The sequence below is a fragment of the Pipistrellus kuhlii genome, unplaced genomic scaffold (assembly GCF_014108245.1).
Source record: "Pipistrellus kuhlii isolate mPipKuh1 unplaced genomic scaffold, mPipKuh1.p scaffold_m20_p_80, whole genome shotgun sequence".
In the NCBI taxonomy this organism is placed as follows: Eukaryota; Metazoa; Chordata; class Mammalia; order Chiroptera; family Vespertilionidae; genus Pipistrellus; species Pipistrellus kuhlii.
In genome coordinates this window covers 818,382-830,929 of record NW_023425585.1, presented here as the reverse complement: position 1 = coordinate 830,929, position 12,548 = coordinate 818,382, and the positions used below count along the sequence as shown (strand labels likewise).

The window sequence follows — 12,548 nt, the reverse complement described above, 5'->3', positions numbered from 1 at the left end:
CGGGCACAGGGCCTCCTGCCAGGCACAGACCTCCTGCCGGGCACAGGGCCGGTCAGTACACGGACCTCTCCATCCTCCCCCATCCTCCTCACCCAGCCCCATTCGCCACTGAGTCCAAAGCGCCGGAGCGCGGAGCTCGGGCGTGGCCCCTGCTCGTGGTCCTCACGGCACCTCCTGCTGCCTCTGAGGAGCCTCAGGTGAGTGTCCGGGGTGTGGCTGAGGACATGGCAGAAAATGGCCAAGTGATTAGGCTTGTCACTGAAAATAAAGCAGCGGAGAGGCTCCTGAGGGAGCTGGCCCCTCCGCACGCCAGTGCACAGCTCCGATGGACCACGGAGCTCGCACAGACCAGTCGGGGCCCCAGCACCGCGATGCTGGGGCCCCCTCGAGCCGGGGCTGAGGCTCCGAGGGGAGGTGGTTGGCCGGGAGCAAGCGTGCCCGGATGACAGGGAGAGGCTGTGTCACCTCAGGAGGCACAGGAGGGTCGCTGACAGTCTGACGGCAGAGAGTGGGTGTGGGAGAGCCATCTTGCCTGGAAGCAGGACAGAAACGTGTGGCCTCAGTCCTGCCACAGGAGCAGACATTTGTCCTGGGAGCTCTGAGCACAACTCTCCGAAGTGGGACACATGTGTTTTGAGCACTGCAGTACCTGAGGCCTGGACAGGCCTGTAGCACATAGTAGGTGCTTCATAAGCTGCATGACACACTGGGCGCATGAACCTTCTGTTGGCTGCACTGGCATGCTCAAGGCACTGAGCCTACCCTGGCCTCCGGAGCCAAAAGCACAGCTGAAGGGAGACGTGAGCCATCTGGGCAGCAAGTGGGCCCTCGGCAGCCAAGCAGAAGCTGTCCGAGAGGCCCCCTTGGCCCCTGCGGCCTCAGGGCGCCCCTGCCCTGACAGGACGCCCTGACAGGACTTGAGCCACAGCCAGGGCCACCACAGAAAGCCTCCTGTTAGCTGCCTCCGGAGGGCGCTGTGGGGACGGGTCTGGCCTGCCCCTCCACTCGGCCCGCGCTTGCAGGTGTCTCGCTCTTGTCTTGAATGAACAAAGGGAATGAATGTAGAATTTGGGAAAAGCCCTGGAGAGTCTTGGGTGGGACCGTGTGCAGAGGTGAATGCTGTCCTGCCCTGGCCACTCTCCCCACCGCCAGGGGCACCGGCCTGGTGTGGCAGGTGTCGCTGACCGGCCTCTGAAGACCTGGAAGAGCCCAGAACAGTTCGTTCATTGCTTTACATGCTCCCAAGATTTTGGGTGTCAGGACAGTGTATGGGCCCATGGAGGGTCATCAAGTCCGGGTAAGACGGGCCGTCCGGAGCGTCACACCTGGAGCGGGCCTGCCCCCTGTCCTGCTGTGGAGGGAGACGGTCACCCTCCTGACGTCGCACTAGGACACGTGGGGACCTGCGTCGGTGGCTTGTGAGGGGAGCTTCTGTCCACCAAACCTCGCGTCGTGGGTGCAGGTCACAGAAGGGGACAGGCCCGTGTGGGAGAAGCCCCTGGAACCACATGGGTGTGAGGGTTGGCACTGGGCTTGGCGCTGGGCCTGGTCAAGTCCCGTCTTACCTGGACTTGATGACCCTCTATGGGCCCATACACTGTCCTGACACCCAAAATCAAGGGAGCATGTAAAGGACCACGGCATGGACAGAGGAAGGGCCGCTGTGTGACCAGCGTCAGCCCCGAGGGCAGCGAGGGAAGGCTGCTCTGGGTCTGGAGCTAAGCCCTCAGGCAGCAGGATTGGGTAGGACAGTGTCTCAGTGTCCCCCACTGCATCGGGCCCCGGGCACCCGCCCAGGGCAGGCACTGTCTCGGGCAGGGTGGTGGGCCCACCTCAGAGACCCCTGCATGGGGTTGCCCTTCTGCTCAGAGAGGCCGCAGTGTGCACAGGGACGGCGGGGGCCTGAGGCCATGCATGGAACTCAGGAAAAAGGGGGAAGCTGATGGATGCGGTCCTCACACCCTCGGCCCGGAGGCCCCAAGCGGTGCTGTGACACCGGGTGAAACCGGATGCGCGGGGACTGGTGGCCGGCGCACCAGTCATCGCCCAGGTCTGCTTTCAGCCCCAGTCCCTGGCTGTCACTCCCCACAGGGTCCGCTCGGCTGCTGTGGAGCCCCAGGCTGTCGCCATCCTGTGTCTTCTGTGCTAATCTGGTGGGAACAGTCTCGGTCCTTGGTCTCTGCCCTCCACACACAGGTGTACTCAATGTGCATTTGGTCGATTGAATTCATTTCTTTATATATATATATATATATATATATATATATATATATATAATTGATTTTTTACAGAGAGGAAGGGAAAGAGCGAGAGAGCTAGAAACACGGATGAGAGAGAGACATCGACCAGCTGCCTCCTGTACAGCCCCTACTGGGGATGTGCCTGCAATAAAGGTACATGCCCTTGACCGGAATCGAACCTGGGACCTTTCAGTCTGCAGGCCGACGCTGTATCCACTGAGCCAAACCGGTTTTGGCTGAATTCATTTCTTAACTCTTGGCTAAATTCCCAGGCAGAACATTCATTCTGTAGACGTTTACCTGGAACTGAGAGGGTGGATGAGTGAGCCAGCCGGCCAACCTACACACACCTCTGCTGAGGCTGAGCGCAGCCCGCAGGCATTTGGTGGGTGGCAGAGGGTTCGCTGAGAACGGCAAGGAGGGTGTGCGGCCAGGTGGTGACGGAGGCACACAGAGATGCTAAAGGGCAGCGTGACCCCTGGGACGGGCGAGAAGTAAGGTGGCCTGTTCCGCTGTACGGGGAGGGGCAGGCGTCTGGGGCGGTGGCCCCGCAGGGCTGCCTCTGGAGGTGCCCGGCCTGCTGCAGGCGAGTGTGCGGCCCTTCCCGCTACGGCTCATCGCCTTGTTCCTCGCTGGCCGGTGGGAGGCGCAGAGGAGGCAGGAGCAAGAAGAGCGTGGACGGGGGTCGGCAGTTGCACAGGAGCTCTGGGCTGCGTCTTGCCTCCGGCTCTGCGTTGCCTGGGTGCCTGCTTTGGGGGCAGGCGTTGCAGCCGCTGCAATTCCTCCTGGCTGGGCTGCAGTGTGGGCATGGGGTCCTCATACCCAGGTACACTTACACAAGTGTATGTACACGCGTCTACATACACCTGCCCCTGGGGACCAGTCCCTCCCTTGCCTTTGTTCGCTGCTGGGAAGGCGGGGCCCTGAGACCACGGGGCTGAGGAGGAGCCGGCGCAGCCTCTGCGGCCTCAGCTGCTCTTGCCGGGATGCTCTTCTCCCCACAATGCCGCTGAGGAGCTGGGCGAGAGGGCAGGGCACAGCGGGCTGCTCTGAGCACAGGGCACGGCCCCGGGGCCGCACTGGCTGGGCGCGGTACAAGCTCTGGTGATGGTGCTTTCCCCCGAAGGTCTGTGCTGACCTCCCTCCACAGGAGGGGGCAGGGCTCACTGCCCAGGGAGCACGAGGGTAACTGTGGGGGGAGGGCAGACTGGGAGGCCGCCCGCAGCCGTCCGAGGGAGGGAGGGCCTGTCCTCAGGAAGCCAGGTCCTCAGGGGACAGGCCAGGACCAGCCGGCAGCCTCGCAGACCTGGGCTTGAAAACCAGCAGGTGATGTCACGGAGCAGTCCCCGCGCTGAGAGCACTGAAGCCTCGGTGTGGACAGGTCTGTCAGTGCGGCTGTGCGCGCCGGGCGAGGGGAAGGAACTGCCTGGAGCTTGGTGCCCGGGAGGGTGGAGGTGCATTGGTCCGGGGAGCAGGGGAGATGCCAGTGGGACTTGCGAGAGAACCTGTCACCGCTGTGAGCTTAGCCCCCGAGAGGCCGGCGGGCTGCGGACAGGCTGCCGAGGATGAGGGGCATTGCCGGGTCTCTCTAGACTTTGAACCAGTTGGCAGCTTACTCCTCACGCAGGGCAGCAGGAAGTGTAATAACTGGGACCTCTGGGTGGCCTTCCCCGAGGGACCAGTCCAGCGCCCGCCTTCCTCCCATCGCTCTGCCCAGAGCCCAGGCTCTCCCAGCCCCTGCGGGGCCTGCGCAGCGCAGCCTGAGGGTGAGCAGCTGCCCGTGAGGACTCCCCGGCTGTGAAGTGAGGACGCCCGCCCGGTGCCTGGCGCCCCACCCTTTCCCATGCCGGGCACAGCCGGGAGCTCTGGGGTGCAGGCGGCAGAGCCCACGGGACTCCGGACGGCATCTGGCGGGCAGAGTGACGGCGGGGTCTGGAGGAGTGGCCACGGGCAGCCGCTGGCGCTGGGCTGCTGGCATGGGCCTGGGCCTCATCCTCTGTGTGTAAACCTCACGCCAGGGGTGCGCCAGGCACAGGCGGGCCGCCACCCTCCGGCAGCCTCAGTGTGAGTCCGAGGCTGCAGGGCGTCACCGCTGCCTCGGAGGCAGGAAGTGGCACGTGGCCCATCTGAAGGGCGGGCAGTTGGCGCTCGGAGGAGACGGAAAGGACTTGGGTGGCTTTTAGAGGGAGATGGTGCCGTCTGTGCTTTTAAAAACACCCCTGTGCCGGCAGCAGGAAGCGGCTCGGTGTGGGGAGCTGGGAGTAGAGACGGAGGCTGGAAAGATCAATGCATGAGCTAAGGGGCTGGACACAGGCAGCAGCGAGGCCCTGGGCATGGAGACAGGGATGCACTTCAAACAGGAGCGCCAGGCCCTGGGGACGGAGAGGGGCCGGGGTCTTGCCCAGGACCCGCCCCGTCAGCACACGCTCAGGAGACGGGAGACACACTTGCTGGGGGCACAACGATCTTAGGGAGCTGGGCAGGAGGCAGGCGGGCATGCTGGGGAGAAGGGCCGGCCTGGAGCCCTGTGACCAGAATGGTCGTCACTTGAGACCATGTGGCTCAGGACTGAGGTGATTGCGTTTGGGAAGGGGGTCCGCCCCTGAGGGGAGAACTCGAGCCGGGGCCCGGGCCACCTTGTCTGGCTCCGCAGGCTGATGGCTCCCACGGGGCGGAACGGTGTCTGGGCAGCACAGGAGTCGGATGGGCACTGCCGGTGACTGCGGGGCCCTGTCCGGCGCCACCGCCCGGTATCGTGTCTGGAGCTGTCTGCGCGCAGGGCGCCTCGTGCAGAGCTTCCTCACGGACGTTGGCACCGACCGAGTTCTCGGGTTTCCTGTGCTTTTCCGCAGGATCTTCTACGTGTCTCACGACTCCCAGGACTTGAAGATCTTCAGCTACATAGCCCGGGACGGAGCCAGCAACATCTTCAGGTGCAACGTCTTCAAGTCCAAGAAGAAGGTAAAGGGCAGTCCCAGCCCCTGTGTTTTCCTGACGGACCTGGTGCCCCGCCTGACCGTCTCCCTGGTGCAGACAGGGTCTGGAGGCCCCGCTGCCATGGGGACGCCTAGGATGTGCCACTGCCCTGGGCTCCTGCTCTTTAGTCTCCTCTGCACTCTCTGCCTGTCACGTATGGACACTGGCAGGTTCCCTCCCTCTGGAGGGCCTGGGCTGAGCAGGGGAGGCAGCTCTTCGGCCTTTCCTCTCCACGCTATCCACCGGTGAGGCTGGGAGGCGACACGTGGCACGTGGTTTAGGCGTGGGTGTGACCCTGGTCCTGGGTGGCTGCCTTTGCACAGTAACCTTGATCTGGAGGAAGGAACTCGGGCAGCTATGGGCTTGCTTCTCTTGCCCCCACCAGTCCCACACACCCTTCTCGCCGCACCCTCTGCCGCCTGCACGGTGCTCTGTGGGTCACTGTCCCCACGGCTCAGCGTTCCTGGCTATAAAGCCGGGAGGAGGTTACCCAGACATACCGTGAGGCACTGGCACTGAGTGCCCATCTCAGCCTGCCAGCAGCTCCGGAGTTGGCGAAACCTATGTGACCTTGTTTAACCCAGCGTTTCTCACACCGACGTGGCCGTGGATTCGTGCCTCCCGTGGGACGTGTCAGCGCAGACCGTTCTGCAGGAGGGGTGTTGGGAGGACCGTGTGCCTGGAAGGTCTGTCTACCAAGCCTGGCCGTGCCCACCACAGGCTCTCTGCGCCCTCCTTCGATGCGGTGACGTCGTGTGCAGCACCTGGTCAGATTGGGGCAGTAGGAGTCACAGGTGACAGGCAGGGTCTGGGCCACCACCCGCTCCACAGAGACTGCACTTTGCTGAGGCAGCTGAGCTCCTGTCCCAGGCGTCCTGCTTGATTGTGGGCCTGGACGGAAGGGAAGAGGGAGGCAGGCAGTGGGGGCCCGAGAGGAAGTGGGGGCTGTGTCAGCTGCGTGTCACGGGCCATGGTGAGGGTTGTGGGGAGGAGCAGAGCCTGGACAGCAGGTTGATGCTTTCCGGCAGATGCCACAGAGAGGGAGTGCCTCTGAGTTCCTCTGGGCTCGGTCAGTGTCTGACGTGGTTTTGTTCAGAGACTGAGCCCCACGGCCTTGCAGTTTATCAGAGACAAGTAGCAGGTTATAATTTACAGAGTACTTCAATATTTAATCATACTTGGTCCTTGTAGTGCCTACTGAAGAAGACACAGATCCTCACCCGCCGTTTGCAGTGAGTAAATCGAGGCTCCGAGAGATTGAAGGGCCTGCCCACCTCTAGGGAAGAAGCACAGGTTTGGGTCAGAGAGCCACAGAAACTGACTGAGCCTGGGAAAGGGAGCTTTTGCCCTCGGCTTTGCCTGCCATCTCCTTAGTGATGCGGACAGTGGGGTCAGTCCTGTTTCTGCCAGGACGGATGAACCCAATGAGAGTCCTGCCACCCAGTGACAAAAAGTGGTCATTGTTCCCTGTCACTCCCAGCTCTCAGCTGATTCTGACTTCTGGCTGGTCCTGTGCCCTCAGCTCTGAGGCTGGGCGGCCAGGAGCAGCTTCCAGACCCTGGGTTGCCATCAGACGTCTTGGTCTGGGAGCCCCTCGCTGAGCTGTAGCTGGAGGGACGGTGTCCATGCCCAGAAAGAAAAGGGGCTTGTTTAGCAAAGGAAGCAGGATGGGGAGGCAGGGCTCTACCGGGCGTGCTTACCTTTCGGGAAGGAGTTGTAATGGCAGGTCACAGGAGTGCTTGAGGGTGTGTCGCAGGCACACCTCTAGGTTGTGGGAGGTCAGCAGGGAGAACTCTCGCCTGGAGCTTCACGCTGTCGGTGGCGTGGGAGATCCTCGCAGACCAGGGCGTGGGGGATCCTCGCTGACCGGGGCGTGGGGGATCCTCGCTGATCAGGGCGTGGAGATCCTCGCTGACCGGGGCGTGGGGGATCCTCGCTGACCGGGGCGTGGGGGATCCTCGCTGACCGGGGCGTGGGGGATCCTCGCTGACCAGGGCGTGGAGATCCTCGCTGACCGGGGCGTGGGGGATCCTCGCTGACCAGGGCGTGGAGATCCTCGCTGATCAGGGTGTGGGAGATCCTCGCTGACCGGGGTGTGGGAGATCCTCGCTGACCGGGGCGTGGGGATCCTCGCTGACCGGGGCGTGGGGGATCCTCGCTGATCAGGGTGTGGGAGATCCTCGCTGACCGGGGCGTGGGGGATCCTCGCTGACCGGGGCGTGGGAGATCCTCGCTGACCGGGGTGTGGGAGATCCTCGCTGACCGTGGTGTGGGGGATCCTCGCTGACCGGGGCGTGGGGGATCCTCGCTGACCGGGGCGTGGAGATCCTCGCTGACCGGGGCGTGGGGGATCCTCGCTGACCGGGGCGTGGGGGATCCTCACTGACCGGGGCGTGGGGGATCCTCGCTGACCGTGGCGTGGGGGATCCTCGCTGACCGGGGCGTGGGGGATCCTCGCTGACCGGGGCGTGGGGGATCCTCGCTGACCGGGGCGTGGGGGATCCTCGCTGACCGGGGCGTGGGGGATCCTCGCTGACCGGGGCGTGGGGGATCCTCGCTGACCGGGGCGTGGGAGATCCTCGCTGACCGGGGCGTGGGGGATCCTCGCTGACCGGGGCGTGGGGGATCCTCGCTGACCGGGGCGTGGGGGATCCTCGCTGACCGGGGCGTGGGGGATCCTCGCTGACCGGGGCGTGGGGGATCCTCGCTGACCGGGGCGTGGGGGATCCTCGCTGACCGGGGCGTGGGGGATCCTCGCTGACCGGGGTGTGGGGGATCCTCGCTGACCGGGGTGTGGAGATCCTCGCTGACCGGGGCGTGGAGATCCTCGCTGACCGGGGCGTGGAGATCCTCGCTGACCGGGGCGTGGGGGATCCTCGCTGACCGGGGCGTGGAGATCCTCACTGACCGGGGCGTGGGGGATCCTCGCTGACCGGGGCGTGGGAGATCCTCACTGACCAGGGCGTGGGGATCCTCACTGACCGGGGCGTGGGAGGCCCGGGCGTGGGGGATCCTCGCTGACCGGGGCGTGGGGGATCCTCGCTGACCGGGGCGTGGGGGATCCTCACTGACCGGGGCGTGGGAGGCCCGGGCGTGGGGGATCCTCGCTGACCGGGGTGTGGGAGATCCTCGCTGACCGGGGCGTGGGAGATCCTCGCTGACCGGGGCGTGGGAGATCCTCGCTGACCGGGGTGTGGGAGATCCTCACTGACTGGGACGTGGGGGATCCTCGCTGACCAGGGCGTGGGGGATCCTCGCTGACCGGGGCGTGGGGGATCCTCGCTGACCGGGGCGTGGGAGATCCTCGCTGACCGGGGCGTGGAGATCCTCGCTGACCGGGGCGTGGAGATCCTCGCTGATCAGGGCGTGGAAGATCCTCGCTGACCGGGGCGTGGAGATCCTCACTGACCGGGGCGTGGGGGATCCTCGCTGACCGGGGTGTGGGAGATCCTCGCTGACCGTGGTGTGGGGGATCCTCGCTGACCGGGGTGTGGGGGGTCCTCGCTGACCGGGGCGTGGGAGATCCTCGCTGACCAGGGCGTGGGGGATCCTCGCTGACCGGGGCGTGGAGATCCTCGCTGACCGGGGCGTGGGGGGTCCTCGCTGACCAGGGCGTGGGGGATCCTCGCTGACCGGGGCGTGGGAGGCCCGGGCGTGGGAGATCCTCGCTGACCAGGGCGTGGAGATCCTCGCTGACCGGGGTGTGGGAGATCCTCACATGAGCTCCTCACTGCTGGGCGTTGCTGTCCCCGACACGTCCATGCCCAGTGCAGGTACCCATGGCATCTTCTCATGTGGTGTTGACCTAACCTCACAGCTCTCTGTGGGGACAGATTTCTCTCTTGCTGGTTTAGAATGTGAGTCTGGTGTCAACTTTCCTGGCAGAGGGTCACCCTGTGCCTGGAGATTAGACCCACTGTAAAGCAACATTCTGGTGTTGCATCAATCAAATGATATGATCAAGTTCATTAAAGAACCTGCCGGGCAGATGGTGCCCACCTCCCATCCTGGAGCCAAGGACCCTGGCTGCTTCTCTGTCAAAGCCACACACCCTTTCTTGCTTCAGGATCGCAAGTTTGCAATCATGATAGACATAGGCCTCTGCCTTTACTAAAGCTGATTGTGCATCCTGCCTGTTGATCCTGTGGGAGGTGGGGCCTATGTGGGAGTTTAGCTTATTGCTGTGACGGATGGCCCACACCTGCTCCCAGGCTCCATGCCTGGCACTCAAGCCCCTGCAGAGAGTCCTCACTGCTCAGTAACGGGAGTAGACTCAGTGAGCCTGGAGGGCATATAGACCTTCCCAGTCTCCTCACCCCTCCCACCCTCATCACCATCATCGTCCTCATCTTCCCAGGCACCTGCATTTTCTGCTGCCAGTGATGCCAGGGCCATCAGGGTGCACGTGAAATCAGCTGTGGAATAAGGCTGATGACTGCCCTTCATCCCATGTACACAGGGCTGAGATCCCCAGAGTTTGCAGGACCAGCTGACAACATGGTCCCTTAAGATGAGAACAGAAAACAGATTCACGAAAACTGGAATTACAACTAAAATACAACAAACTTCCTAAATAATCAATGGAAAACTCACAGGAGAGAACTGTGATACCTGAGGTATGAAAGCGGATACTACATAAAGACTGCTGGGGGGAGAGGGCGTGCAAAAGCCTGGAAGGACTGGCTGGATGCCCACAGACAGCAAATGAAGTCCTGGAGAGATATCCCAGCTGTGGGGGGTTGCCACTGAGAACTCTGGGATCTAATCCCCAAGCTGGACCTCCCAGCAGAGAGCATCACAACTGAGGAGGGTACCCACATAACATCTGGCTGTGAAAAGCAGCAGGGTTGCTATCTGCCAAGGAGTAATAACTAAAAATTCAGGCACTCTTTTAAAGGGCCAACACACAAAATTCCCTGTGGAGCCACCCACCTTGTGCTCTGGCAGAGGGAGGGTGAAGTGGACTGGAGCTGTGAGAACAGAAGCCAGGACGGGGACTCGGGGAGGGGGGGGGAGGGGCGGGGTTAGAGCTCAGAAGGCAGACACTTTCCTGGGCTAAGTCATTCCCTCATGCAATGGAGGACATCTTTCCCATATATACATTTGCCTTGCTTGGGGGGAGTACAGTTGACACACCCTATTGGAAAACACCTTGTCCTGAGGTTACTTAAGAGACTAAAAATAACAATTAGCTTCCAGGATAAAGGAGTTGCCCCACTCTGTTGAAAAACAACTCTCTCCAGACCTGAAGATGATTGCCTGGGGGCAATTCAAGTGGGAATCCTATCAGTCTGTAGAGTCCATCTCTGGAGGCTTTGAGTCTTTGCCTGATCTAATTAAGAGGCCTAAAGGATCTACCAAATACAAGCATGTCAAACTCATGGCCTGTGAGCCGCATGCAGCCCACAATAAATGTTTTTGCACCCAGTTAATATAACGAAATGTTTCAATAAAAACTTAATAACGTAATAACGTAAAAAGGTAATATGCTAAGTTTCCATCCAGATAATGACATCATGTAGCAACACCCGCTTCCTCTCCCACAACTTGCTTTATAGCCAGGTGGAAACATTTACACTTTAACCAAATGTCTGTGAAGCATTTTCCCTTGCCTCATCTCATTTGATCTTCACAGAAATCCTAGAGTATATAGATAGGAGACTTGGTAGAATCCTATTTTCTTTTCATTAGCTGGAAAATGGAGATTTAGAAAGCTTAGAAACTTGACCTGACTGAAAAGAAGTAAGAAATGGTGGACCTTGAAAATGACTTCAGGTTTTTTCACTATGCAGAATATAGTCAAACATGGCTGCAGTTAAATATTTTATCCTTTGTTCTCCCTATGTGTTAATATAAACCTAGGTTTCTCTCTCTATTTCTTTTTCTCATCACATCAGTCTCTTTAGCATTTCTTGTAATGCTGGCTTGGTGATGATATACTCCTTTAGCTTTTTTTTTTTTTTTTTAAACATATATATATTTTTTATTTTTTACAGAGAGGAAGAAAGAGGGATAGAGAGCTAGAAACATCGATGAGAGAGAATCATCGATCAGCTGCCTCCTGCACACCCCCTACCGGGGATGTGCCCGCAACCAAGGTACATGCCCTTGACTGGAATCAAACCTGGGACCTTTCAGTCCACAGGCTGACGCTCTATCCACTGAGCCAAACCGGCTACGGCTTCTTTTTTTTTTTTTTTTTTTTTTTTTTTTTTTTTTTTTTTTTTTTTAATAGACAGTTGAATAAAGAGTTTCCTGTACAAAAATAAAATAAAATAAAATAAAATAAAATAAAATAAAATAAAATAAATTTAAAAAAGGCTAAAGGAGTATATCATCACCAAGCCAGCATTACAAGAAATGCTAAAGAGACGAGTATGACAAGAAAAAGAAATAGAGAGAGAGAAACATAGGCATACAGAAATAACATGGCAATAAATAAGTAACTATCAATAATAACCCTAAATGTAAATGGAATAAATGCTCCAATCAAAAGGCATAGGATAGCTGAATGGATACAAACCTATAGAAAACTATGACACAACTATATGCTGTCTACAAGAGACCCACCTCAGAACAAAAGACACACACAGGATGAGAATGAAGGGATGGAAAAAATTTTTTATACAAATGGAAACGAAGAAGAAAAAAAGCTGGAGTAGCAATATGTTTGCAGATACCTCTCCTAGGGCAAAGGAAACTAAGAATAAAATAAATAAATGGGACTACATCAAAATGAAAAGCTTCTGCATAGCAAAATAAAACATCAACAAAACAACAAGGGGGCCCACTGTATGGGAGAACATATTTGGCAACAATACATCTGATAAAGGGTTAATATCCACAATGTATGAGGAACTCATACAACTTAACAAAAAGAATACAATCTAAAAGTGGCCAAGAGACATAGGAAAAAATGCTCAAAGTCACTAATCATCCAAGAGATACAAATCAAAACAATAATGAGGTACCATCTCATACCTGTCAGAATGGCTACCATGAACAAATCTACAAATGACAAGTGCTGGTGAGGATGTGGAGAAGAGGGAACCCTAATACACTGCTAATGGGAATGCAGATTGGTGCAGCCATTATGGAAAACAGTATAGAGTTTCCTCAAAAAATTAAATGTAGAACTGCCATTTGACCCAGTCATCCCACTTCTAGGAATATATCCTAAGAAACCCAAAGCAACAATCAGAAGGAATATATGCACCCCTATATTCATAGCAGTGCTATTTATAATAGCTGAGATCTGGAAACAGCCCAAGTGCCCATCAGCAGACGAGTGGATAAAAACTGTAATATATTTACAACAGGGAATTCTATGCA

General features: G+C 58.4%; 1 protein-coding gene across 2 annotated transcripts in view; it reads left to right on the top strand.

Annotated features, from left to right (window-relative positions):
- LOC118712031 (nitric oxide synthase 1 adaptor protein) overlaps positions 1-12,548 on the top strand; it is a 91,052-nt gene that overhangs the window by 63,815 nt on the left and 14,689 nt on the right. For both annotated transcript variants that reach the window (XM_036425435.2, XM_036425436.2), the window contains exon 5: positions 5,093-5,201. In XM_036425435.2, coding sequence (XP_036281328.1) covers positions 5,093-5,201 — 109 coding nt within the window. The remainder of the gene's footprint in view (positions 1-5,092; positions 5,202-12,548) is intronic.